At 54.7% G+C, this 25541-nt stretch overlaps 1 protein-coding gene across 2 annotated transcripts in view; it reads right to left on the reverse strand.

Annotated features, from left to right (window-relative positions):
• Positions 1–270: 270 nt before the first annotated feature.
• Positions 271–25541, reverse strand: part of LOC122384036 (clathrin heavy chain-like) — a 38325-nt gene continuing 13054 nt past the window's right edge. The window contains exons 8-18 of one of the 2 annotated variants that reach the window (XM_043371003.1): positions 25229–25447; positions 24667–24932; positions 24307–24496; positions 22855–23229; positions 22166–22516; positions 21178–21323; positions 20044–20902; positions 19519–19740; positions 18646–18721; positions 18003–18105; positions 271–1282 (exon numbers count right to left, since the gene is read on the reverse strand). In XM_043371003.1, the coding sequence (XP_043226938.1) occupies positions 18044–18105; positions 18646–18721; positions 19519–19740; positions 20044–20902; positions 21178–21323; positions 22166–22516; positions 22855–23229; positions 24307–24496; positions 24667–24932; positions 25229–25447 (2766 nt within the window). In that variant the 3' untranslated portion in view covers positions 271–1282; positions 18003–18043. The remainder of the gene's footprint in view (positions 1283–18002; positions 18106–18645; positions 18722–19518; positions 19741–20043; positions 20903–21177; positions 21324–22165; positions 22517–22854; positions 23230–24306; positions 24497–24666; positions 24933–25228; positions 25448–25541) is intronic. The other variant, XM_043371002.1, reaches the window with a different exon arrangement.

A 25541-nucleotide genomic window follows, 5' to 3' on the forward strand; every position in this document is an offset into this window, starting at 1 on the left:
GAAAGCTGGCACACTACCTTTAATTCAATGTTTACCCGATTCTAGCAGGCAGTGCTCGCCGGTCACCTTTACCACGGTGACTGTAAATACCAAGTCGTGTGCTGCTCACCGGTCTCAGTTCCGCACAGCTGAGTTCTAGTGGAACTTTATCATAAGCAAACGCATTGACCGACTGGGCCTTCACCGAAACAGCGCTGTCTCCTCTCAACGACCTCTTCTAATCTCTTCGCAACCCTTTCAGATCGACCTCGCCCGTCCCAAACGCTCGGCGGTTACCTGTCCGCTATATTCCCGACTCGAAGATAGCTCTGGGGTGCCGGCCTGGTTGCGTTCGCTCGCCCGGCGGGTGGGCGGGTGGCCCTGGTGCGCCGCGCCACCCGGCCAGCGCCCTCGTGCGGGGCTCACTGACCGGCTGCCTGGCGGCGGGGGCAGCACTAACACTGACTAAATACGTTATCATGAGAATACTCAGAGTGTTGTGAATAGATAGATGATAAATGACTGCTCAAAAAGCCGGCTACCAAACACGCACGGGACTGCTGGGCCGCCGCCAGAGCAGCGGCGACGGCGGCGGCGGCGGCCGGCGGACCGCCAGCGCGGTATGTACAGCCGCGCCGTGCTACGGGGGAAGAGGACCACCAACACGACGAACAACACGTTCACACGGCGGCGGCGCAGCTCACTGCCGGCTACACGGACCGACGACACTGACGGGCCGGCCACGGCCGACAGACACCCCGCCCCGGTCGGCCGCACTCGCTCGCTCGCTCTCTCTCCTGTCACCAAGCGCTGCCCGCCCTGCGCGTCATTCGGACTCGCCTCACCATAAATACATCTAGGGCTAAATAATAGTGATAATTACCTCCTGATAGCGTCTCGTCGTCTCACAATTTTGCTGCACACGCTACCGCACAGTACGGACAGAACAATAACAACTCGCGGGCGGTGCTCGCTCGCGCGCTCGTTCACTCGTGCGTCTCCATCGCATGGAGCGTAGGCCGGGCGCCGGGCGCGCGTGTGTGGCGCGGCGGCGGCAGTGGCGGCGCGGCTCGCTCGCTCGCATGGAATGGTTCTCAGTGCCGGCTGCGTGTGGGTCACACGGTTAGCGGCGCGCATCACATCGAGTAGCCCTGGTAGCCGGGCATGGGCGGCACGCCGACCGGCGCCTGGCCGTACGGCCCGTTCTGGTAGCCGGGCGCGTAGCCGGGCGCCGCCGCCGCCGGGTAGCCCGGCTGAGGCGGGCCCACCACGCCCGGCCCTTGTGTCAGCATCAGCTGCGGCTCTGGAACACGGACACACACTGACCGTCAGCCGGGCCGCCGGGAGGGTACAGGCGCGGGGGTGGGGGAAACAGGTCAAGGGGCGATACAAATGATAAGTGGAGTGACTTGCCGCCTAGAAATGGCTGGAGCAGACTATCCAAAATCAATCAGCATAACAGCTGAGCACTACTATGTGGCTACCGCAAACAACAAACGATGAAGCCGCTATCTATGACAAACGAAATGAAAATTGAGAAGGCAAAACGAAACTTCGAATGAATAAGCGAAAAAGCAGTGGCTGAGGGCTGAAACTTGTTTTACTTGCAAAAAAGAAGAAGAATTTTTGCCCAATAAATCTGCATAAGTATGCCATTGGTACATGTTTAATGTTACAATAAAACTGTGGATTCAACAGCTGTTATAACAAGCCCTAGTCATGCATCCTTGTTTGTTTATTGGGGCTTTAGGGCGCGCCAACTGCGAAGGTCATTTTGCGCCCATAACGTCACTCTAATAAAACAAGTGTTTCAAAACAAGAGACCTTCTATATACCAAGGCTAAGAAAGTAAAAGACTTGATAAAAACGGCAAGGTAAGATAGAACAACGCAAGAGCGTCGTAACAATCAACTGACTAGACAAGTAGACTAGAGAGGAATTGGGTCAGGTTGAGTAAATCACCTGGAAGTTGACCGAACGGATAAAGGAAAAAATATTGCCGGATAAAACCCAGGGTGACTCGTCACCCAATAGGTGGCGGATAGTGGTACCAGGAGCAATACAGCCCAGGTAGCGTGTCCGGTTCCGTTCAAAGAGTGGGCAAGATAAAAGAACGTGAGCGACGGTTAGAGGCACGGAACACCTGTTGCACAAAGGCTGCTCACCTCCTGAAAGGAGATAGCTGTGCGTCGCGTATGTGTGACCAATACGGAGTCTGCAGAGGACCACTTCCTGGAAACGATTGCCTTGCAGGCAAGACTGCCAAGGCTCTAGAGTTGGTTTCAACTCTCTCAGCTTGTTCCTTACACACAAATCCCACTCTGCCTGCCACTTTGAAAGCATGAAGGGTCGCACCAGCGGATAAAAATCCCGGGCAGGCAGAGGCAAGCGCCGAGTGCAGGGTGCTGCGGCTGCGCGTCTGGCAGCAGCATCAGCAAGCTCATTGCCTTCAATGCCGACGTGACTGGGAATCCAGCAGAAACGGACTGATTTTCCAGATTGCTCCACCGACGTAAGCCGAGTTAAAATGTCCCGCACGATGGGGTCAGCTGAGTTAAAAGTACGTAAGGCCAATAAGCTGCTAAGAGAATCAGATAAAATCAAGTAAAAGGGACTGCCAGAAACCTCGATGAAACACAAAGCCTTCTCTATAGCGACTAGCTCTGAAGAAAACACCGAGGCGGAAGGTGGCAGAGAAAACGAGCGGGTGTCACGACCAGCGACAAAAGAGCAGCCCGCTCCCTCGGTTGTCTTCGAGCCGTCTGTATAAACCGTGATAAAACCATCATAAACGGCAATGTGCTCTAAGGCTCTGGCTCGCGCCTCAGCAGGCAACAAGTTGTCCTTCTTAACAGTCGATAGTGAGAGGTCCACTTGCGGATTGGCGTTTTTCCAGGGTGGAGGGGGCGTGTCCCAGGTACGCCGAACGCCACGCAAGGATATGTTAGCAGCTGAAAAAAGACCTCCCATGCGTTCTCCAAACGACGGTCGTACCCTCCCGTCAGATCGAGTAGCGTGACGTGAAAAGACGTACGGGTACGTCGGATGCGTTGGGTATTGGCGAAGTTTCAAAGTGTAACGCATCCCCAGCATCTGGCGACGAAGAGCTAGAGGTGGCTCATTCGTTTCAGCCAGAAGACTACTCTTTGGAGAAGTGCGGAAAGCCCCGGTGGCAACGCGGAGCGCAGCGTGATGTACTGCGTCCAGGGACTTCTTGCTGGACTCACTTGCAGAATCATAAACAAAACACGCGTAGTCCAGCTTCGATCGGATGATCGACCGGTACAAGAGGAGCAGAGTTTTGCGATCCGCACCGTATGATGTGCGGGCAACACACTTTAAAACGTTCAGGGATTTAAAACATCGTTCCCGAAGCGTTCTAAAATGTTCTTTATACGTCAAACGTCCGTCAAACGTCATACCAAGAAACTTCGCCACCGGCTGCGTGGGGATCGTCTGTCCGTACAGACGGATACCCAATGTAGGGTCGGCGCAGCGGCGGCGACAGAAATGCATGGCAACAGTCTTCCTCGTTGAAAAACGGAGACCATTGTCGCGGCTCCATCTCTCAAGCCGTCTGACTGCAAGCTGCAGTTGTCTGGCCATGTGCCGAGCGCTGGAAGCGGCGAACCAGATGGCAAAATCGTCAACAAAAAGCGATCTGCCGATAGAGACCGGGAGATCATCGGCGATATCGTTAATCGCCACTGCGAATAACGCCACACTAAGCACCCCTCCCTGAGGGACTCCATTCTCTTGGATAAAACTGCTTGACAACTGGTTACCGACTCGGACTTTAAACCGACGACCCGATAAAAAGTTCTCGATAAAGAGGCCCATCCGGCCGCGTATGCCGTACTTATATACTTTGAAAAGTATGCTGTGTCGTAAGACTGTATCATAGGCCGCCTCAATATCAAAGAACAGTGCTCCAAGGTGCTTCCTTTCAGTAAAACAGGTGCGTATCTCGGTGTCAAGGGCTAAAATGTGGTCAACAGGGCTGCGGTGCTTTCTAAAACCGCACTGGGCGTTTGTAAAAACACCATGATGTTCCAGAAACCAGCTAAAACGCACATTGACCATCTTCTCCATCAGCTTTGATAGCGATGATGTGAGAGAGATGGGCCGATAATGGAGAGGGTCATGTCCCGACTTGCCAGCCTTCAAGATAGGAATGATAGTGGCTTCCCGCCAGGTCTCAGGGAAAGTGCCAGTCTCCCAAAGCGAATTGAAGGTTGCTAGCAGCGCCTCGAGGGCAACTGCTGGGAGATGACGGAGCATGTCGTTGTGGACAGCATCCGGACCTTCTGAGACGCTGCGCAACGAGCTGATGGCAGACGTGAGCTCAGCCATAGAGAAAAGCTCGTTGTACACCAAATTTTCAGCTGTGCTGAAGTCCACGGCGGCTGGTGCAGGTCGTGAGGACGGCTCTCCTCGGCAGCGCTGATAGAGTGCACGACCTATCGTCTCTGCGACGTCTGAAGGGTGAGATATGTCCGTGTTGTTCACTCTTAAAACCGGAAGCGGAACAGAGCTGAACCGGCCTTCAATGCGCTTCATGCGTGCCCATATTTGGGTCGTAGGAGTAAAACGGTTTAAGGAACTTACATAAGTGCGCCATGAAACAGCCTTTGCCTCCTTTAAAACGCGTCGGGCAAAAGCCCGCGCTCTCTTAAAAGCGATGAGGTTCTCAGTAGTACTACTCCGGTCAAACTTTCTAAAAGCGCGTTTCCTTAAACGAATCGCATCTCCGCATTCCTTGGTCCACCACGGGACCGGAGGACGACGAGGCTGACTCGACGTCTTGGGTATGCACCCGTTTGCGGAGTCATTGAGTAAACATGTAAAATCCTCTGTAGACATCACAGAGGCGTCGGCTCTGGCTAAAACAGAGGCCTCTACAGCGGCCTGGAATTCGCCCCAGTCGGCTTTCCGAACATTCCACCTAGGTGGACGGTTGCCCGACACTGGGGACTCCTGGTGCTCCAGCCACACTGGGAAGTGGTCGCTCCCGAGTGGGTCGTCATGGACGGACCAGGTAAAAAGCTGAGCTAGCCGCGGACTGACTAAGCTCAGGTCCAGAGCCGATGTTTGACCGGAGGGTGTTGTAAAATGGGTGCGCTGTCCTGTATTTAAAATACACAGCGCCTCATCGCGGATAAAAGATTCTAAAAGTCGACCACGAGTGCCAGTCGTGTCGCATCCCCACGCCAGGCTATGGGCGTTAAAATCGCCGACTACCAGGACCGGAGGTGGAAGCTCATCGACAAGTCGATGAAGCTCAACCACCGGGAGCGCTATACCTGGTGGAAGGTATAAGGAGCACACAGTCAGTTCCCGGTGGTTGAAATCAACTCTGGCGGCCACCGCCTGCAGGGGAGTCTGCAGCGGCACCTGGCGAGCAGGTACGCTGTGGTGAACCGCCAGAAGCACACCTCCATGGGCAATGGTAGGGGTGTCCAGGTCTCTCCTAAAAACAGAGTAGCCCTTGATGGCAAGGGTGACATTTGGCGCAAGCTTGGTCTCCTGGAGACCTAAAACAAGGGGTGTGCGCCAACGGATAAGAGACTGTAGGTCCTGGTAGTTGGCCCGGAGGCCTCTACAGTTCCACTGTAGAATAAAAGGCGTGGTTAAAAAGGCGCAAAAAGGGCGCGTATAACATGAGGCAAAGGCGCACGCAGATACCTGACTGACCACAAAAAAGGTAAAAAACACCGAGAGAAATGCACCTGGTAAAAAAGCGCAATAGCGCGAAAAAGATAAAAGGATAAAAGAGGAAATGACTAGACTGAAAGACTAGACTAGGTCCTCTAACTCCGAGGAGGCGCTCCCCCCGTAACGGATGCGGGGGTGCCCCGAGCCCTCTCGGTGAAGCCTCCCTTCAGCGGAGGCAGATCGGGCGTGGCTCGAGCCCTGCTGGGGCTTTTTCGCCCGAGGGGCGTCACCCTCCGAGGGCGACCAGCTCGGGGGCGTCTGCCGCTTGGCGAGGCGCCCTGGAGCCGCGGAGGACTGTTGCCGCCCCGACGGGGATGTCGAGGCGGCGGCCTGTGTCCTCGACACAGGCGTCTCTGGCAGCGGCGGTGGTGGCCGCCGCTGCGGAGGTGGAGGAGGCGGCGGGGGACCCATGATGGGCCGAGTCCCCGCCTCAGGTGTCTCCGGGGTGTCAGCGGCGGCGGCCGCGTTGGCACTCCCGGAGGCGGAGTCGGCAGACGAGGCTTCTTTAGCCTCGAGGGCCTTCTGGACGAGGCGAGCCCTCCTCGCCTCACGTGCCCTCCTCTCCTCCTCCCCCCGCCGCAGAGCCTCCTGCACCGCCGTAGACGGTCGGGGGCGGGGCGGGGTGGGTGGCGCCTTACCCTGCGCCGGGGGGCGCCGACCACCCTGTCGGCGCTGGACGACGGTCCACTCGTCTCCACTCGCGGCTGGAGCCGGACTGGGTGGACCCCACACTGACTCCTGAGCAGCCTGCTCCGTGTCGCTCGGCGGCACACGAGGCGCCGGGGGGTCCGCTGAGCCATCAGTGGCTACGACAGTGAGGCCGAATCGCTTGAGGAGCTGCACAAGCTGTGCAACACTCATCTGGGAGGCATCGGTTGAGTTTGTCACTCTCACCTTTTGGGCATACGAGGTCTTCGGGTGAGTTTGGTTATACACCTCCCGGGCCTCTTTAAACGACAGATTTCTGGTAGCCTTGATGGTGTTTATCTCCTTCTCTTTGACGTATGTAGGGCAGGACCTGTCATACGCGGAGTGCGGTGTCTGCCCCTCTCCGCAGTTGACGCATCGAGGGGTTTCCGAGCTGCACGTGTCGTCAGTGTGGTCCTGGGAAGCACACTTGGAGCACACGGGTTTGCCTCGGCAGTTGTCCTTCGTATGACCAAAACGTTGACAGCGGAAACAACGCATGGGTGCCGGGACGTAAGGTCGCACACGAACCCTCACGTACCCCACGCGAACCTCGCTCGGCATGTCGGTGGAGTCAAAGGTTAAGATAATGTTATTCGTGGGGACCGTGCCTCTCCTCGCCAAGATGCGGTGTGCTGCTGTGACGCCAAAGTCGGCGAGGCCGTCTGCAATGTCGTCATTGCTCACGTCTCTGAGGTCAAAGCAGTTGATGACCCCTCTGCTCGAGTTCTTTGACCTGTGCGGCTCAACTGAGAGAGAGACAGAGACCAGCTTCCTGCCGGAGGCCCGTCCCTCGGTATACACAAATCGGGTGGCGCTTAAGGCTTTTGCAGCCTCCTCACTTTTCTCGAATTCGACTTCCAAAGCCCCATCGCGCATCCGATCGCAGCGGAGGATCTTGCCGAGGCGGTCGCAGCCGTCCTTCCGTTGGAAGGGGGACAGCGCACCCAGCTGTTTGTCACTGCTCCTTAGGATAAGGATCTTTGGGTTTCGAGGAACCTTCTCGTGTGACGTTCGCCCGCCGGCCGAGGCCAACGGGCGAGAATCGGCCGAAGCCGAGGGGTTGGATTGAGGGGAAGGGGGGTTGGTCCGGTCATCCATGTAAGTGTGCTTGGTCTCCGCCAGCTCGGCCGCCGACGCTCCGCAACGGCGCCGCTACAAGGCCTAGGACGGCCGAGCTGACTGTACGGGACTTGGCGGCACCTTCCGAGGGGGAGAGAGAGACTCACCACCCCCCACGGTCGGATACCGCCTCCTCCCTTGACGCCTCGCCGAGTCACCGCCAGGGGCAGCGACAGATCAGTCCCACCGACGGAGGACGAGCACAAGTGCCCGAACCCCGCCGGCGACACCTCTCCAACACCACCCCCGGCGGCATCACGACTGGGAATGGCTCCTCAAGTGCGGCGCCCCACTGAGTGTCCCGCCCTTACAGAACTCAGGGCCAAAGAGGCGTGTTGCCCAGCCACCGCGACTGGCTCCGCACGGTGGGGGGCTCAACCTCCAGGATCCCGTTGTCCTGGGGTACGGGTCGGCTCGCCTAGCCTAGTAAAACCGGCTGGTACCCGAGGGGACGCCACTCCCCTTACACTAGCCCAACTCGGCTGTGTTCCTGCGGGTGCAAAAAACAACGAAAAAAGGGGGAAAGGAATCAGAAAGCTGTGATCGAACGAAACGCAGACATCCGGTGAGAAGCAAAGCAAAAGCAAACAAAGACCGCTCAAGAGAAACAAAACCACGGAAACCAAGAAAAGTCGGGCCGTACCATCTGTCCATCCAGTGATCAAAAGCAAATCGTAAGCAAGAATGGGTCAAGCTGGGGCCGAGGGGGCGCTACTCCCCTTGCTGGCCGAGGCCAGGGCCGCCGCGGGGCGAGGGCCCAAGGAGCCCAGTCCAACAGCGACCCAGGCCACTGCCAACCCCCTGCGGGGCCAATCCTGCAGACAATCCATCCGGTAAGCAAGGCAAGTCCAGGTCAAACGCGCGTCAAGCTGGGGCCGAGGGGGCGCTACTCCCCTTACTGGCCGAAGTCACAGCCACCGCACAGCCGGAGCCAGATGACCCCGGCTAAGCAGCAGCTCTGACCACGGTCAGCCCCCTGCGGGGCTAGTCATGCATCCAATCCGATCCTTCCATCCACCCATTCATTCACCAACCGTCCTGTTCAGTGCGTTGTGCGTAACGAGAGCATTTTGTGAGGTAAATGATGAACTGACACGGGACCGACGACAGTTGGCAAGAGATGTAGGCATTCAACAGGTTCACATCTAGCGGCTTCAAAGAAATGTAACGTTTCTTAACTCGTCAAGCACGTTAACGACTCGGCCTACTCCGAACTATATTTTGGAGATGAAATTAATCAAAAAATGCATCGAGGGGCATCAAACCACCAAATGACGCAAACGTCCGAAAAAGTCACAACATTTTATAAATGGTAGCAATGATAAAAACGTTTCAATTCAAAGCTCCTTCATTCATTCATTCATTGGGGTTTACGGGCGCGTCGACTGCGGTGGTCATTTTGCGCCCATAACGCTGTACTGGTAAAGCGGATATGTCAACAGAGAACTGACGAACTGAAGAAGACTAGAACTACTTGAGATACGTTATACTAGTAAAACGAGTATATCACAGGAAAACTGATGGATTGAATATAAGAAAAGATGCTGCCGGATAAAACCCAGGGTGAGTCATCACCCAGCAGGTGGCGAATGGTGGTGCCTGGGGCAATGCGGCCGAGGCAGCGTGTCCGGTTTGGTTCGAGGTGCGGGCAACTTAAGAGAATGTGAGTGACTGTGAGCGGCACGGCACAATGGCTACATGTTGGTTGAGCATCTCCACGGAGGAGATAGCCATGCGTTGCATACGTATGCCCTATCCGTAGTCTGCAGAGGACCACTTCATGGTGTCTTTTGCCTTGAAAGCAGGACTGCCAGGGCTCCAGAGTAGGTTTCACCTATCGTAGCTTCTCGGATCCATGGAGACGCCACTCTGTCTGCCAGCTAAACGTCGTAAAAGATCGAACGGCTGGGTAAAAATCGCGAGCCGGCAGAGGCAAACGACGGAGGCAGGGGGCCGCGGCCGCGCGTCTTGCGGCCGCGTCGGCAAGCTCGTTGCCTCTTATGCCCACATGGCTCGGTATCCAGCAGAACTGGATGAATTTACCTGCTCGTTCCACCGACGTAAGACGAGATAAAATGTCTTGTACTATCGGGTTGTCTGGATTAAAACTCCGTAAAGATAAGAGGCTGCTGAGGGAGTCTGACAAGAGCAGATAGCAGGAGCTGTCAGACACCTCGATAAAACACAAAGCCTTCTCAATTGCAACGAGCTCGGAAGAAAAAACAGAGGCAGAAGTTGGCAAAGAGAATGTGCGTGTGTCATGACCAGTCACAAAAGCGCAGCCGACACCATGTTCTGTTTTCGAGCCGTCTGTAAAAACCGAGGTAAAACCATCATATGAGGCAATGTGTTCCAGCGCCCGTGCTCGTAGTGTGCATGGCGGCTGATCGTCCTTCCTGATGTCTGTCAGTAAAAGATCGATTCGTGGATACGCATTTCTCCAGGGCGGCGAGGGCGCGCTCCACGTGCGCCTCACGCCGCGAAGAGAAATGTTCGCTTTTGAGAAGAGAGCTTGCATACGCCCACCGAAGGAAGTCGATCGACCAGCCACTCTATCAGACCGACTGATCTCTCGCGAGAAGACATACGGGTATGCCGGGTGCGAGGGAAATTGACGAAGTTTTAAAACATACCGCATGCCCAACATCTGGCGACGGAGAGATAACGGTGGCTCGTGAGCCTCAGCCAGAACGCTGCTTGTTGGCGAAGTACGGAAAGCACCCGTAGCAACGCGAAGTGAGGCATGGTGAATGGTGTCAAGCATTTTCTTACGCGACTCGCTGGCGCTGTCATAAATGAAACTTGCGTAGTCGAGCTTTGAACGTACCAGAGAGCGGTAGAGTAAAAGCAAGGTTCGTCGGTCAGCTCCATACGACGTACGTGATACACATTTTAAAATATTTAGAGTTTTAAAACATCTCTCACGAAGAGTTTTAAAATGCTCGTTGTACGTCAGACGTCTGTCCAAAACAACACCAAGAAACTTTGCAACCGGCTGCGTGGGGATATTTCGCCCGTAGAGGCGGATTCCAAGATCAGGATCGTGGCAGCGGCGGCGGCAAAAGTGAACAGCCACAGTCTTTGAAGTTGAGAACTTAAGGCCATTATCCTTGCTCCACTTTTCTAAACGCGTCACAGCAAGCTGAAGTTGTCGTGACGTGTGCCGCGCACTTGAGGCGGAGAACCATACCGCCAAATCGTCGACAAAAAGGGATCTCCCTATAGCCGTTGGGAGTCTGTCGCCAATGTCATTAATCATGATAGCAAAAAGTGCCACACTCAAGACGCCTCCCTGTGGAATACCATTCTCCTGAAGGTGGGAGCTGGACAAGTGGTTTCCAACCCTGACACGAAAGGTGCGATAAGATAAAAAGTTGCAAATGAAAAAGCCCATACAGCCACGGATACCATAGCTGAGAAGCTTCCTCAAGATGATCTGCCGTAAAACTGTGTCGTAAGCAGCCTCAATATCAAAAAAGATAGCCCCAAGGTGTTTCTTTTCGGTAAAAGCGGTCCTCACTTCGGCGTCAAGAGCTAAGATATGGTCAACTGAACTGCGGTGTTTCCTGAAACCACACTGCGCGTCCGTAAAAATGTCGTTATGTTCCAGAAACCAACTCAAGCGAGCATTCACCATCTTCTCCATCAACTTGCAAAGAGCAGAGGTCAATGAGATAGGACGGTAGTGAAGTGGGTCAAGTCCCGACTTGCCAGGCTTTAAAATGGGGATCACCGTGGCCTCTTGCCATGCTGCAGGAAACAAACCGCTCTCCCATAGCGAGTTAAATATCGCTAACAGTGTTTCCAGGGCGATAGAAGGAAGGTGCTTCAACATGGAGTTGTGAATGGCGTCTGGGCCCTCGGCGACACTTCGAAGCGAGGATATGGCGTGCTTCAGTTCAGTCATTGTAAAAGGCTCGTTATATTCTATATGTTCGTCAGTGGAAAAATCCGCCAAGCCAAGCTGGGGTCGGGCTCGCCCTAGTGCGGGCTGCGAGGGAGCGTCACCCCGGCAGCGCTCTGAGAGTGTTCTAGCTATAGCCTCCGCGACATCAAAAGGATGTATTATATCAGAGTTGTTCACCCTCAGAGTCGGAAGTGGAGAAGAGCTGAGCCGTCCCGAGATGCGCTTTATGCGTGACCACACCTGGCTCGTCGGAGTAAACCGGTTTAAAGAATTAACGTAGGTGCGCCATGATCTGACCTTTGCCTCTTTGATTGTGCGTCGTGCAAAAGCCCGCGCTTTTTTGAAAGCGATGAGGTTCTCCATGGTGCTGTTTCGGTTAAACTGCTTGAAGGCGCGTTTCCGTGCTCGGATTGCGTTCCTACACTCTTCCGTCCACCAAGGGACGGGAGTGCGGTGGGGCTGTCCTGATGTCTTAGGGATGCACGCTTCGGCGGAGCTTAAAAGTAAAGACGTAAAAGCTTCCGCCGATGGAATACAGCCGTCGGCACTGGACAACGAGGTTTCCATCAAAACGGAAAACTCGGCCCAGTCGGCTTTATGCAGGTTCCACCGTTGTGGGCGCTTCCCCAGTGTCGGGGTATCCTGGTACGCAATCCACACCGGAAAGTGGTCACTGCCGAGTGGGTCGTCATGTACCGACCAAGTAAAGAGGTGAGCTAGAAGCGGACTTGCCAAACTCAGGTCAAGCGCCGATGTTTGGCCGGAAGGCAGAGTAAAATGGGTTCGCTGCCCTGTATTTAAAATACAAAGCGACTCATCGCAAATAAAACTTTCTAAGGCACGACCACGTGGGCCGATGTGATCACATCCCCATACCGTGCTATGAGCGTTGAAGTCGCCCACCACAAGGACTGGTGCCGGGAGCTCACAGAGAAGGTGGCGCAGTTCTGCCTCCGGGAAAGCTGTACCAGGAGGGAGGTATAGCGAACAGACTGTGACTTCCCGGCGGTATAGGTGCACTCTCACAGCTACTGCTTGCAGAGGGGAGTTCAGTAGGAGCGGTGTGACTGGCAGACTGTGGTGCACTGCTATGAGGACACCACCATGTGCTATAGTGTCCGAATGCAGGTCCCTGCGGAAGACGGCATAGCCCCTGATGGTGCAAGTCATAGTTGGCGCCAGCTTGGTCTCCTGGAGACAGATTATGAAGGGGTTGCGCCCACGTATGACCGATTGCAAGTCCTGGAAGTTTGGTTTTAAACCTCTACAATTCCACTGCAGGATAAAATGTGCTATAGCTGTAGTTTTGAGCGCTTAGGTAAGCGGAAGGTGTCTAAAACTGTAGACTTTAGCTTGTGTTAAAAGAGGGCGAGGACTTAAAAACGCTCCTCGCCGCCGGGGCCCGGGCTACCACCAAAGACCACCTTTGGACGGCCCTCGCGGAGCCTTCCATCGGCAGACCTAGGACGGCCGGTAGCTCCCGGTTGAAACTTCAGCCGCGAGCGGGGGCTACCGTCGTTTGTCGGCGATAGCTCCCACGGAAGTGTGCGCTTCGTGGGGCGGCCTGGGGCGGGCGGCGGCCCCGCCGGTCTCGGTTCCGAAGGTGGCGTGCACGGAGGAGGCCGAGACCCCGACACCTCGTCCGTGGAGGGCGCCGGAGGGGCACCGGAGGGACGCTGTGAGGGGGGCAGTGGGGGCGGTGGGAATGGAGGAAGTGGAGGGGGTGGTGGGGGAGGTGGGGGAGGTGGGGGCGGAGGTGGAGGAGGCGGAGGTGGAGGAGGGGGCGGAGGAGTAGGGGGAGGTCCCAGCAGAGGCGACGGGGCCGCCCCCGGGGCATCAGAGCCTCTATGGGCCGAAGACACTCGACGCTCCTCAAGAGCCTGGGCAATCCGGCGTTCCCGTCTGGCGTCCTGCTCTAACCGTTCCTCCTGACCGCGGCGCAGCGCAGCCATCACTGCAGTCTCCCTCAGCGGGGGTCGGTGCACTTCAGCAGACGTGCCCGGGGCCCGCTCAGCGGAACGCAGTGGCGAGACCGGGCCCCGGCGACGACCCCGGGCGAGGGTCCACTCCTCCTCCTGCTTCCTGCTTGGTGACGTCTGTGTGGCGGTGCACGACGACGCTTTAGAGGGCTCCTGTTGAACTGATGAGTTGCTGTGACTGTTGGCATCTGGGACAAAACAAAAGCCGAATGACTTCAGAATCGCTATTAACTGACCGATGCTGTTGTTGGCATCAGTTTCAGTGGGGCAGCGCTGTCTAGAACCGTTGGCCACACTAGCATAAGACCGCTTGGGATGGAGGGCAGCATAGCGGTCTCGGGCCTGACGAAATGACAGCCTTTCGGTGACCTTCAGGGACATTATTTCTTTTTCTCTCTGGAAGGCCGGGCATCGCCCATCAAACGAGGAATGTGGAGTCTGAGAGTCGTCACAATTGACGCATCTCAACTCAGACGACGAGCACTCGGCGCTGCTGTGATCAGTTGCCGCACATCTCCCGCATGCCGGTCTGTTCCGACAGCTGTCTCGAGTGTGACCGAATCGAAGACACTGAAAACAACGCATGGGACTCGGGACATATGGTCGAACTTTCACGGACAGATATCCTATCATCACCTCCCTCGGCAGTTCCAGCGAGTTGAAAGTCAGAATGATACTGTGCGTGGGTGCGAGAGCGCCACTTCTCTTGGTGTAGATGCGGCGGGCGGCGGAGACCCCAAACTGTGACAGGCCTTCGGCGATCTCGTCGTTTTGCATGCCCTCCAGATCGTCGCAAAAAATGACCCCTCGGCTGGAATTTTTCGTGCGATGCGGCGAAACGCTGACCGAAAGGTTTACTTCCTTCCTGCCCTGCTGATCCTTAACTGTGTATGTGAAGTGAGTAGCTTTCAGGGCCCTTTCCGCCTCTCTATCGTCAACAAACTCTACTTCGATGCCTCCGTCTCTAAGTTTTTCACACCTCGCAATCTTACCAAATCTGTCACAGCCCTCTCGTCTCTGAAAGGGAGACAGCGACGCGAGTTTTCGTTCGTCGGATGTGAATATAAGAACTTTTGGTCGTGCTCCATCGACTGCACTAGGTGCAAGGGGTTCAGCCGAGGCTGTGGTCCGTGGGGGTGCCAAGTGAGAATCCATGGAAAGTGTAATTGTTTCGGTCCCGCAGCCTCCCACCCACCTCGGAGCCCAACTGGGGGACGGCCACACTCCCCCGTAGGGTGGTGGTCCGCCAGGAGTACTGCAGGACTATACGGGGGCCGGGACGCCAAAAGCAGCAAGACGAAGCCGCCGGGTACGGGGCCGCGTGAGCCGCGGCCGCCGCAGAGCCATGCGGCACGGGACCGGACCTGATCCCGCGCGCGGACATGGATACGGTGGCGCTAAGCCCCGCGCTGAAGGAATCAGGCGGCCCCTGCACCCGGCGGCAACCCCCCGCATACCCGTCGCCCAGCCCCCTTGACCCCGATTAGCCAGTGCCGCACAGGGCGACGCCTGACCGGCCGATTTCCCTCATGCGAGGCCAACATGGGGCATCCCGCAGATCCGGGGATTGGCGCCAAAGGCATGTGTTGGAAGGCTGCCCCGACTAACCCGCAGGGCAGCCCCCTCAACGCCCAGACATCCTCTCCCCGGTCTTTGGGCCGAAGGTACGGCTAGACCGATAAAACCAGGGGAACCAGAGAACAAAGAAGATGAGCGAGTGCAAAAAAAAAAATGGGGGAGCGTTCGAAACCGATGAGGCAAGCAGCCTGCAAGACCGGTACAGCGTAGGAAAACTGAAAACGCAATCAACGCGAGTATCCGCAAAAAAGGCAACAGACAGGTACAAAACAACCAAGAGCAATTCACGTGAAAAGAGTGCAATGCAGCAAACTGGCAATGGAATCGTGCACAAGGAAGATGAGCAAGTGTAAAAAAACAACAAAAAAAACTGGGGAAGCGTGCGGAACCGGTGAGGCAAGCAGCCTGCAAGACCGGTACAGCGCAAGAAGACTGAAAACGCAGCCAATGCCAGTGACCGCAAAAGAAATATGGGCAACAAACGGGTACAAGACGACCAAGAGCAATTCACGTGAGAAGATGGCACGATTAGAGACTGGAATCGCATTATGCAATGGAATCGTGCACAGAGAAGATGAGCAAGTGTTAAAAAAAAAAACTGGGAAGCGTGCGAAACCGATGAGGTAAGCAACCAAATGAGTGCAAACCAGCCAGGTGAGAAGACGGCAACGCGGCCGACTGGCAATGGCATTGGGCAAACATCAAATCCAGCAAATGTGGGCAAAGTCAAGATCACACATATGGCAATCAACGCGAGTATCCGCAAAAAAGGCAACAGACAGGTACAAAACAACCAAGAGCAATTCACGTGAAAAGAGTGCAATGCAGCAAACTGGCAATGGAATCGTGCACAAGGAAGATAAGCAAGTGTAAAAAAAAAAAACTGGGGAAACGTGCGGAACCGGTGAGGCAAGCAGCCTGCAAGACCGGTACAGCGCAAGAAGACTGAAAACGCAGCCAATGCCAGTGACCGCAAAAGAAATATGGGCAACAAACGGGTACAAGACGACCAAGAGCAATTCACGTGAGAAGATGGCACGATTAGAGACTGGAATCGCATTATGCAATGGAATCGTGCACAGAGAAGATGAGCAAGTGTTAAAAAAAAAAAAAAAAACTGGGAAGCGTGCGAAACCGATGAGGTAGGCAACCAAATGAGTGCAAACCAGCCAGGAGAAATTCGCGTGAGAAGACGGCAACGCGGCCGACTGGCAATGGCATTGTGCAAACATCAAATCCAGCAAATGTGGGCAAAGTCAAGATCACACATATGTGTATCTAGGGCTGAGGGGGGGGGGGCGCTATTCCACTTCACCCGAGTGTGTCCGTGCGGTGCGTGAGAATGCAGAAAAGGCAACCAATGAAAATGCTCGCAAGAAAGCTGGGCAACAGACAAGTGCAAAAACTTAGTGCAAACCACGTGAGAAGACGGCAAGGCAGTATAAGCTGGCAGTGAGAAGAAACACCCGGAAGGAGCGGAACCGGGCGCAAAAAAGACACTCATCAGAAACAAAGGGAAAAAAGAAACCAAGAAAGGTCTGACTTGTCGTCTATCAATCCAGGGTCGAGTCCGGTTGTAATCGAGCATGAGTCAAGCTGGGGCCGAGGGGGCGCTACTCCCCTTGCTGGCGGAGGTCAGGGCCGCCGCAGGACGCGGGCCCAAGGAACCCAGGCCACCGCCAGCCCCCTGCGGGGCCAATCTTGCAGAAAATCCATCCGACAATCAAATCAGAGCCGAGGTCGAACGCAAGTCAAGCTGGGGCCGAGGGGGCGCTACTCCCCTTACTGGCCGAAGTCACAGCCGCCGCGAGGCCAGAGCCCAATGGTCCCGGCCAAGCAACGGCTCTGACCACGGTCAGCCCCCTGCGGGGAATTCAAAGCTCCAATAACGAAACATTTCAACGTTTCAGTAACTGAAAACAGTCGATTTAGCCTTGTGAGAAGCAAAACTCGAAACTACTCCAACAAGCTGAAAACTATTGACAAAGGACAGCAAAGGCGTGGGATTATGTTATTGGCGTCAAACCACTCAGAAGAAAGCTCAGTTGAAGTAGATATTACAGAAAAGTCCTCCGTTTGTGCAGCGACTATTCAACATATCTGTGCGGTATGACATATTTGAACATGCAAAGAATGGAGAAGGAAGAATTATGATCGCCAGCCTCAAAGTATTAACTACGAACAAATGTTTGAAATTTGTCACATTCGAGACACCACATTCGAGACCGAGTCACATTCGAGTCCTGGAGAATCTCTCAAAAGCAAAATGCTGTGCTACTTGCAATGCACCGCAGCCTGAGTGAACTGAGCCAGTCAACGAGGAAACTATAGCCGCCATCGTTCCAAATCGGAAATCGAAAGCATATGCATTGGAGTCTATACTCTCCCTGAGCCAAGTGGATCAGACGGGCCCATGCTGTTTGTAATTATGGACTAGGAAGGCCAACTCCGGGGCAGTCAGTGCGGTAGGAGCGTGCGGTCGGAGCGGACAGGGACAGAGTGGCAAGTCTGTCTGACGGGGGAGGGCAATCAGTGCGGTCGGAGCGGACAGGGACAGAGTGGCAAGTCTGTCTGACGGGGGAGGGCAATCAGTGCGGTCGGAGCGGACAGGGACAGAGTGGCAAGTCTGTCTGACGGGGGAGGGCAATCAGTGCGGTCGGAGCGGACAGGGACAGAGTGGCAAGTCTGTCTGACGGGGGAGGGCAATCAGTGCGGTCGGTCGGAGCGGACAGGGACAGAGTGGCAAGTCTGTCTGACGGGGGAGGGCAATCAGTGCGGTCGGAGCGGACAGGGACAGAGTGGCAAGTCTGTCTGACGGGGGAGGGCAATCAGTGCGGTCGGAGCGGACAGGGACAGAGTGGTAAGTCCGGCCGGCGGGGGAGGGCAATCAGTGCGTTCGGGGCGGACGGGACAGAGGAGCGGCAAGCCTGGCCGGGCCGGGGCAGACCCACTCCGGGGCGCGGTCAGTGCAGTCGGTCGGAGCGGACAGGGATAGCGCGGCAAGTCTGGCCGGCCGTCCCGGGGGCAGCCATTACCGGAAAGGCGGCGAACGGGGCCGCCGCGGCGGGCGGTGACGCTAGGCCGAGTAACTCGGGTAGCCGGGTGGGCCAGCCGTGAGCATCAGCGGGCTGTCGGCCGCTGCAGACACCAAACACACCGCCACGCGCGCCGCGCGTCACACACCACGCACGCGGCTCGCGTCACACACCACACACGCACACACACACACACACTAACACACACACAGAGGCAGACGTCTACGGCGTCCAGGCTTTCAGAGAGCGTCAAAGGTCGGACTGCAGTCAAGCCGGGCGAAACTAAGAGCTGCGAAATTATAACCAACTAACCAGGGCGCCAGGCGATATCTCTTCTACAAAAACATCCACTAGACAAGCGTAACAAGCTCTAAGGCGATGAGTTCCAAGTTCAACCCTCTTACTTATTCAAGGAAAAAAAACAGCGTAAGCCCAGCCCGCGTCATAATTCCTCCATTCCACTCACAGCTGATAACCTATTACAAACTGCTGAATGTAAATTCTGATTCTTGAACAGATGTTCCTGTATTTCCTTTCTGGAGCAATAACAGCGTTCACCGTTCCACCTATATCTCTGCCGCCCCAAAGCCAAACACCCTCCCACCCCTTTCAACCCCGCGACATCGGAAAAATTGGTACTCACGCATCATCATCTTTTGTTCGCCGGTTGTGCTCTCTTCCTCGGCACGGTTGATCTCCGCCTCCTCCAGCTTCTTGATCTGCGGACACAAAAGGCAAAATGTTAACCTTGGGTGAGAGGCGTGCGAGCTGATGGTGCCCGCACCTAGGGGCTCACTCACTCGTGTGTAAGTGTAGAGGCGATTAATTTGATTCATTGGATAAGTTAATTTACTTCATTTTCCTGCCAGATTTATCGCGTCTTCTGCACAAGCCATCTTTGTCCCACTTGAAGACGATACGATCAGGGTTGTGCTTGACTCATGAGTCGAGTCAGAAATTTGACTCAACTCTGACTCAAATGAGTCAGAATTGAGTCGAGTCGGATAAAATGTTGAGCTGTTGAGTTGAGTCAGAGTTGAGTCGGACAAAAACATTAAGGCGTTGAGTTGAGTCAGAGTTGAGTCAGTAAAATAATTTTGACATCGAGTTGAGTCAAACAATGAGTCAGCTGACTCAACTTTCTAGAAACAAGCTTTTCATCCCCACACCCCGCTTAACAACTTTGCCCTGGCCCTGATGCCGGAATTTTTTTCACCCCCGCCCCGCTCAACAACTTTTTTATCTGAGTCAATTTTGAGTCAACTTACTTGACTCAACAAAAAATTTGAGTCAAGTTTGAGTCGACTCATATTTTCATTGAACCGCTTGAGTCATGAGTCGAGTCAAGGGAAAAAATCAGCTCCTTGTTTGAGTCAGAGTTGAGTCAGGGCTTTCTGAAGTTGAATGATGAGTCGAGTCGGCAAATTTTTTTGAGTCGAGCACAACCCTGGATACGATACACCGTACGTCTACCTTGTCAGTCTATCCTTCACGTTCCATCTCCCCGTTCGCTCACCCTGCCAGTGTACTCCTTGAGGATCTGCACCATGTACGGCATGGCCACGTCCATGATGTTATTGCGCCAGGCCAGCTCGAGCACCACATCGGGCTCGAGCAGGTCGTAGCACTGGAAGAGGCACGCGCCGAAGCAGTCGAAGTTGCGCTGCTCCAAGAACCAATCCAGCAGCTCGGCGGCCATCTCGGGACGTTTCGACTCGGCCGCGTACTCGACGGCGTCCTGGCGAAGGAGACGAGAGAAGCGGTCAGAGGCGGAGCGGGGTCACAGACAGGGTGACACTGTCAAATGATGTCATCTGCAACGATCAGTCGGAAAGCTGGCTATTGGATTACGTAACTGAACGGCCCTTATATGAAACTGTTCCCTTCCAGATACAGCTGTTCATCACATGAACTAAGACATGAAGATGTGTAAATACGGGGAAATTCATGATTAATTCCATTTCTATTTAAACTCCAGTGATTTCGAATACTTCGCATCCTACTTCATGTCGACGCGCTTACCCATCAATATCAAGCTCACCTTGTAAAGTTTGTCCTTTTTGCAGAGCTCTATGCTCTGCTTCCAGCGGTTGTTGCCCTTGTAGAGGTAGCCGGCGATGCGGCGGAACTCGATCAGATCATGCTTCTCCATCTGCTGCGCCAGAGAGATGTTGTCGAAGTTGTCGAACGCGTCGATGGAGGCGCGCAGGCCGGCAAAGTCGTCCTCCTCCACCAACAGGCTGTTGAGCGCCTCGTTGATGGCCTTGTTATTCAGCGACTGCACCGAGCGCAGGTACGGCTTCACCAGCTTCAGGTGGCCGTTCTTGCGGAAGAAGGCGACGGAGCGGGTGTGGTCCATGCGCGGCGACAGCACCAGCAGCAGGTCGTTCAGCAGCATCGGCTTGAAGTCGAGGTAGAAGTTGATGGCGCGGTAGTAGAGCTCGATGTTGGCCACCTTGGTGATGATGTCCTTGAAGTGCGACTCGCGCCAGGCGGCCGTCGGGTGTGCGATCATGGTCAGCACGGCGTTATCGTACTCCTCGTACTTGTCGTACAGGAACACCAGCTCGGACCAGAGGTGGGCCTGCTCGGCGGCACGCAGCACCTTGGGGATGTTGAGCCGCGACCAGAACAGCTCCAGGTGCTCCCTCATCTTCTCCGGCTTGTACTTGGAGTAGAGGATGGCCAGCTCGGTAAACATGCCCATGTGGGCGCGCTCCAGGCCCAGCGCCGCCTCCAGCAGGCTGATGAGCTCCTCGAAGTAGCCGCGCTCCTGGTAGAAGTTGATGAGGTCCTCCAGCTCGTCGGCGTGCACCACGATGTGCAGGCCGCACATCTGCGCCAGCCGGAACTCCTCAGAGCTGACGCATGCGAAACACACCTCCTTCCAGGTGCGCGTGCTGAAACGGGGCACACAGGAGCGTCAGCAATGAGCCTAGCGGCAAGCCTTTCCACTCGAGCACCGCATTTCGAGCAGCACAGCGTCAAAGGAGCTGCTGAACTCACTAGACTAGAGGGTAGTGTAATCAGAAAGTTATGCCATTTATAGCTATAACGTCACTCATTTACATTTTTGACCAAACTACATCGAGCCTACCAGCTCATCTCATCCACATTATCGCCCAAAGAGAAATAAAACTACACCATGACACTTCCCGCAGAGCTGAGGACGGACCTGTTGGCCTTCCTGGCGCTGTCGACGGCGCCCTGGAACTCCTTGAGGTTGACCAGCGTGATGGCCAGCCGGGCGAAGTTGGACACGTTGTTGTAGAGCAGCTTGGCCGCCTCGAACATGCCATCGTCGAAACAACGGTCGCCAATCTGGAGAACGAGACAGGAACGAGTCACATTTATTCCACCTTGGTCTTTTTTTTTGTCATACAGGCCACATGCATCTACTTCCAACCAGGGTTGTGCTCGACTCAAAAAAATTTACCGACTCGACTCATCATTCAACTTCAGAAAGCCCTGACTCAACTCTGACTCAAACAAGGAGCTGATTTTTTCCTTGACTCGACTCATGACTCAAGCGGCTCAATGAAAATATGAGTTGACTCAAACTTGACTCAAATTTTTTGTTGAGTCAAGTGTGTTGACTCAAAATTGACTCAGATAAAAAAGTTGTTGAGCGGGGGGGGGGGGTGAAAAAAATCCGGTAGCAGGGCCAGGCCTAAGTTGTTAAGCGGGGGAGAAAGAAATGCTTATATATATTGTTTCTAGAAAGATGAGTTAGCTGACTCAGGTTCCTAAATGTTTTTGACTCAACTCAATGTCAAGTTATTTTACTGACTCAACTCTGACTCAACTCATCACCTTAATATTTTTGTCTGACTCAACTCTGACTCAACTCAACAGCTCAACATTTTATCCGACTCGACTCAGACTTGACTCATTTGAGTCAGAGTTGAGTCAAATCTCTGACTCGACTCATGAGTCAAGCACAACCCTGCTTCCAACAATATGAAAGTCGACTGCTTTCAGATACCGCTTTAATTTTCATAGACCAAAACCAAAAACGTATTACAATCATGAATCAGGTCAAGAGAGGGCGGTAAATAAGCACCAACACAGGACCATGTTATCCGAATCCCATCCGCAGCAAATTATAACTACAGACTCGTACAAGGCAAATACCTCGACTGGCGTCTCAAGTCAGTGTTTACCTTCTGAATATCAGCGTGGTTCGGCTGCGCGATGAACTCCTCCAGGTCGGCCAGCCGGTTGGTCTTGGCGTACGCGTAGATCAGCTCCGACTCGATGAACGACTCGCGCGACTTTTTGCGCGCCATCTGCAGGTAGCGCACGAGCTCCTCCCAGGTGTCGAGCCGGTGGGCGGCGGCCACCACCTCCAGGTAGGCGGTCGGGTCGTCGGCCTTGATGAACGAGTCGATGGCCTCCTTCATCATGTCGCGGCCCAGCTGCGCCTTGGCCAGCTGAGACCAGACGGCCGGCTCGTTGCACCGCTCGGCGAACTCATACGCACGGTCCAGATTGTTGACGTTCTCGATCAGCACCTGAAAGGTGACAGGCGCAGAGGTCAGCAAGGAGACAGTGAGATAGGCTGCTGCACCATATTGAGGAGGGCGCAAAAATACACTGGATATCAACCAGCGACAAAATAGTGATGAATGTTGACGCTGACGTGAAATGTCGCAAAAAAAAACGCAAGGAAAAGGCTATCACATAAGTCAGTAAACCCTTTCGTTTTCGTGGCATTGAAAGGTCTGGCGAATATCTATGCAGCTTCTTAACGTTTCACAAGAAGTTATATAGGATTTCACTTCACGCCAGACACAAGCGCAGCTTACTGAGTGTAGCGTATCCGCATCATAAGACGTTCAAGGTGGCTCACCTGTACCGCCGACGAGTTGACGTCGAACTTTTTGAAGATGGCGAAGGCCTCCTCGTAGAGCTCGTTGGTGATGGCGATGTTGGCGATGTCGGGGGCGTCGTAGTTGTCCAGCCGGTTGATGTACTCCATGACGCGGCTGCGGTCCGCCTTGATGGCCGTCAGGATGAGCAGGTTCTGCAGGTTGCGGTGGCTGCTGAACACAGAGTTGTCCAGCACAATCTTCTCGAGGAGTTCTATGAGCTCGTTGGGCAGGTCGGCCGTCATGAAGGCCTTGACGGTGACGGAGATGTCCTCGGGGTCCTGTGTCTCGCTGAGCGCAGTCTGCACCACCTGGTCCATCAGCTGGCGACGGTACGGGTTGTCCTCCTGGAGCACCTGGGGGACGGAGGTGGGGAACCGGCCGGGCGGCCGCCGAGGGATCGTTAGATACACGTACGTACTCTGGGTCACATCATCCCAGGGAGGAGGGGACCCCGGGCGGCGGCAGATGGAGCGTCAGCGAGGCCCAGTTGCAGCCATGAATGATACAGTTAGTGATTCGGGGAGTTGCTAGTCTCGGTACAAAAATGTACGCCTGTTTGTTTTAACATGTTAACCTATGATATACTCCCATTGGAGTGATTTTGCCTGTTTCAGGGATTCCCCATTGGGGACTAGAAAAGCTAAATAATAATAGCCCAATCCTATCCATTCACTGTGACATCAATCACAGTCAGATACATTACATTCAGCATGATATGTAAGGGACTCGGCGATGCTATCCTTGTATAATAGGTATGATAACTAAATGCCTTTTGGGGCAGAATCCGCTGCCATAAGCGCCGACTACATTATACAGTAATCGCCGCCGGCACGTGCCGGGGGTATCTGGTACTGTAACCCCAGACACGGGTAACACAAAGCCAGCCAGTGTCATTCACAGGGCGCCGGGCGCGGTATCGGGTTACGCAAACATTCCAACGCACCCAGACCGAGGCTCAATGGTCAGCGCGGGGATAGCGAGTCCTCTGTAAATATCCGATAAAGCGGCTCCAACTATCACAATGCACTATCTCGCTGCAAATTCGTCACCTCGGAATCCATTTGTAGGCTACATAAACCAAACGGGAGCCGATGCACTGTCTAGCAAGGCGTACCAGCTCGTTCATTTTCGTCAATCTACGTTATGGGCTAAGATAGCTTGCTATCTACGATCACACACTGAACTATCCCGTCATCTCGGTCAATGATAAATGGATTGAGTGCTACGAATTCCTTCCCAGCCAGTCATGCTACACATGGCTGCAACACTGCCGGTAATATCTCGTCTTTCCATCCTCTAACTCGTCCGATACTAACACTCTCTAACTCGTCCGATGCTCTCAATGTCACATTGCCTGTAACGTTGCATTTGACATCTTCCCGACCGCTCCTCCAGTCTCTTACCTACCTCTCACCATCCCCCATTCTCACCTCAGCCCAGAGCTCCATGTTCCTGCGTCGGACCAGGTACCGCGCCTCGGCCTTGAACAGCGAGTTCTCGTTGCAGTGTGCCACCAGCTCTCGGTCGCACTGGCCGCGCTCGTAGGCCACGCACGCCAGGTGCGGGTCTCGCTTCTCGCAGTACTTGCCCACCACGAGGCTGTCGTAGAACTGGTTCTCCCTGAGGAAACACGACGACAATCAAACGATGGCTAACCAACTGCAATTTAGTACACAAGGACGAGGTAATATCTCAGCTCAGTGGTCAAGCAAAACAAAATATCCTTCCACGAACAATGACTAAGGTCATTGTACGATTTTAGCTTTCTGTTCCACCCATTCATCACTCACTTGAGGAATCGCTCGGGGTTGTTGTTGGCGTCGATGTAGATTTTGGCCAGCGCGTTGTGCGTGGCCGGCTCCTGTACGCCCTCGTGCACGCGGTTCTCCAGCCAGGGCAGCAGCAGCTTCAGCCGGTTACGCTTCTCCACCTCCTCGACGAGCTCGTCCGTGGAGAACTGGCCGCGCACCACGATGATGAGCGACTTGATGATGTCCTCCGAGCAGTCGACGTCCAGCAGGCCGCCCACCACCACCGGGAGGCGGGACGGGTTCACCTGGAGAGGAGAAAATACAGTCAGCAGGCCGCCCATCACCACCGGCAGGCGGGACGGGTTCACCTGGAGGAGAGTCACAAACAGTCAGCAGGCCGCCCACCACCACCGGTAGGCGGGACGGGTTCACCTGACAGGGATATAATACGATCAGTTGAAAGCCAAACAAATGGAGCAGGTTCACATGCAGCTTGGGCACACAATAGAGACATGGTCAGTTGGAGGCTACGTTAACTCAATCGTCAAAGCAGCCCAACGTTAACCCACTGCGCCTCGAACAACAAACTCGACGGTCTCACCTTCTGTACGTAGATTTCGATGTACTTCTGGAGGTTGTTTCTGTACAGGTAGAGCACAAGGTCGTGCACGAAGTCGAAGCGGTCGCAGACGATGATGAGCGGCAGCTGATCGGTCAGCTTGGCCTCCTTCAGGAAGTTCTTCACCCGCTCCGGGTTGTAGCAGTTGGACTCGCGGCAGATCCGCTCCACCTCCTTGATCTGACCGGTCTTACACGCGGCCTGCGAAGAAAAGTATAATAATCAGACATTGAGAGCATCAGCCATTGAGAGCATGATGCGAGGAAGCAAGCCCCCATGCATCACTTACGACATA

The sequence above is a fragment of the Amphibalanus amphitrite genome, unplaced genomic scaffold (assembly GCF_019059575.1).
Source record: "Amphibalanus amphitrite isolate SeventyFive unplaced genomic scaffold, NRLGWU_Aamphi_draft 000180F_arrow, whole genome shotgun sequence".
NCBI lineage: Eukaryota > Metazoa > Arthropoda > Thecostraca > Balanomorpha > Balanidae > Amphibalanus > Amphibalanus amphitrite.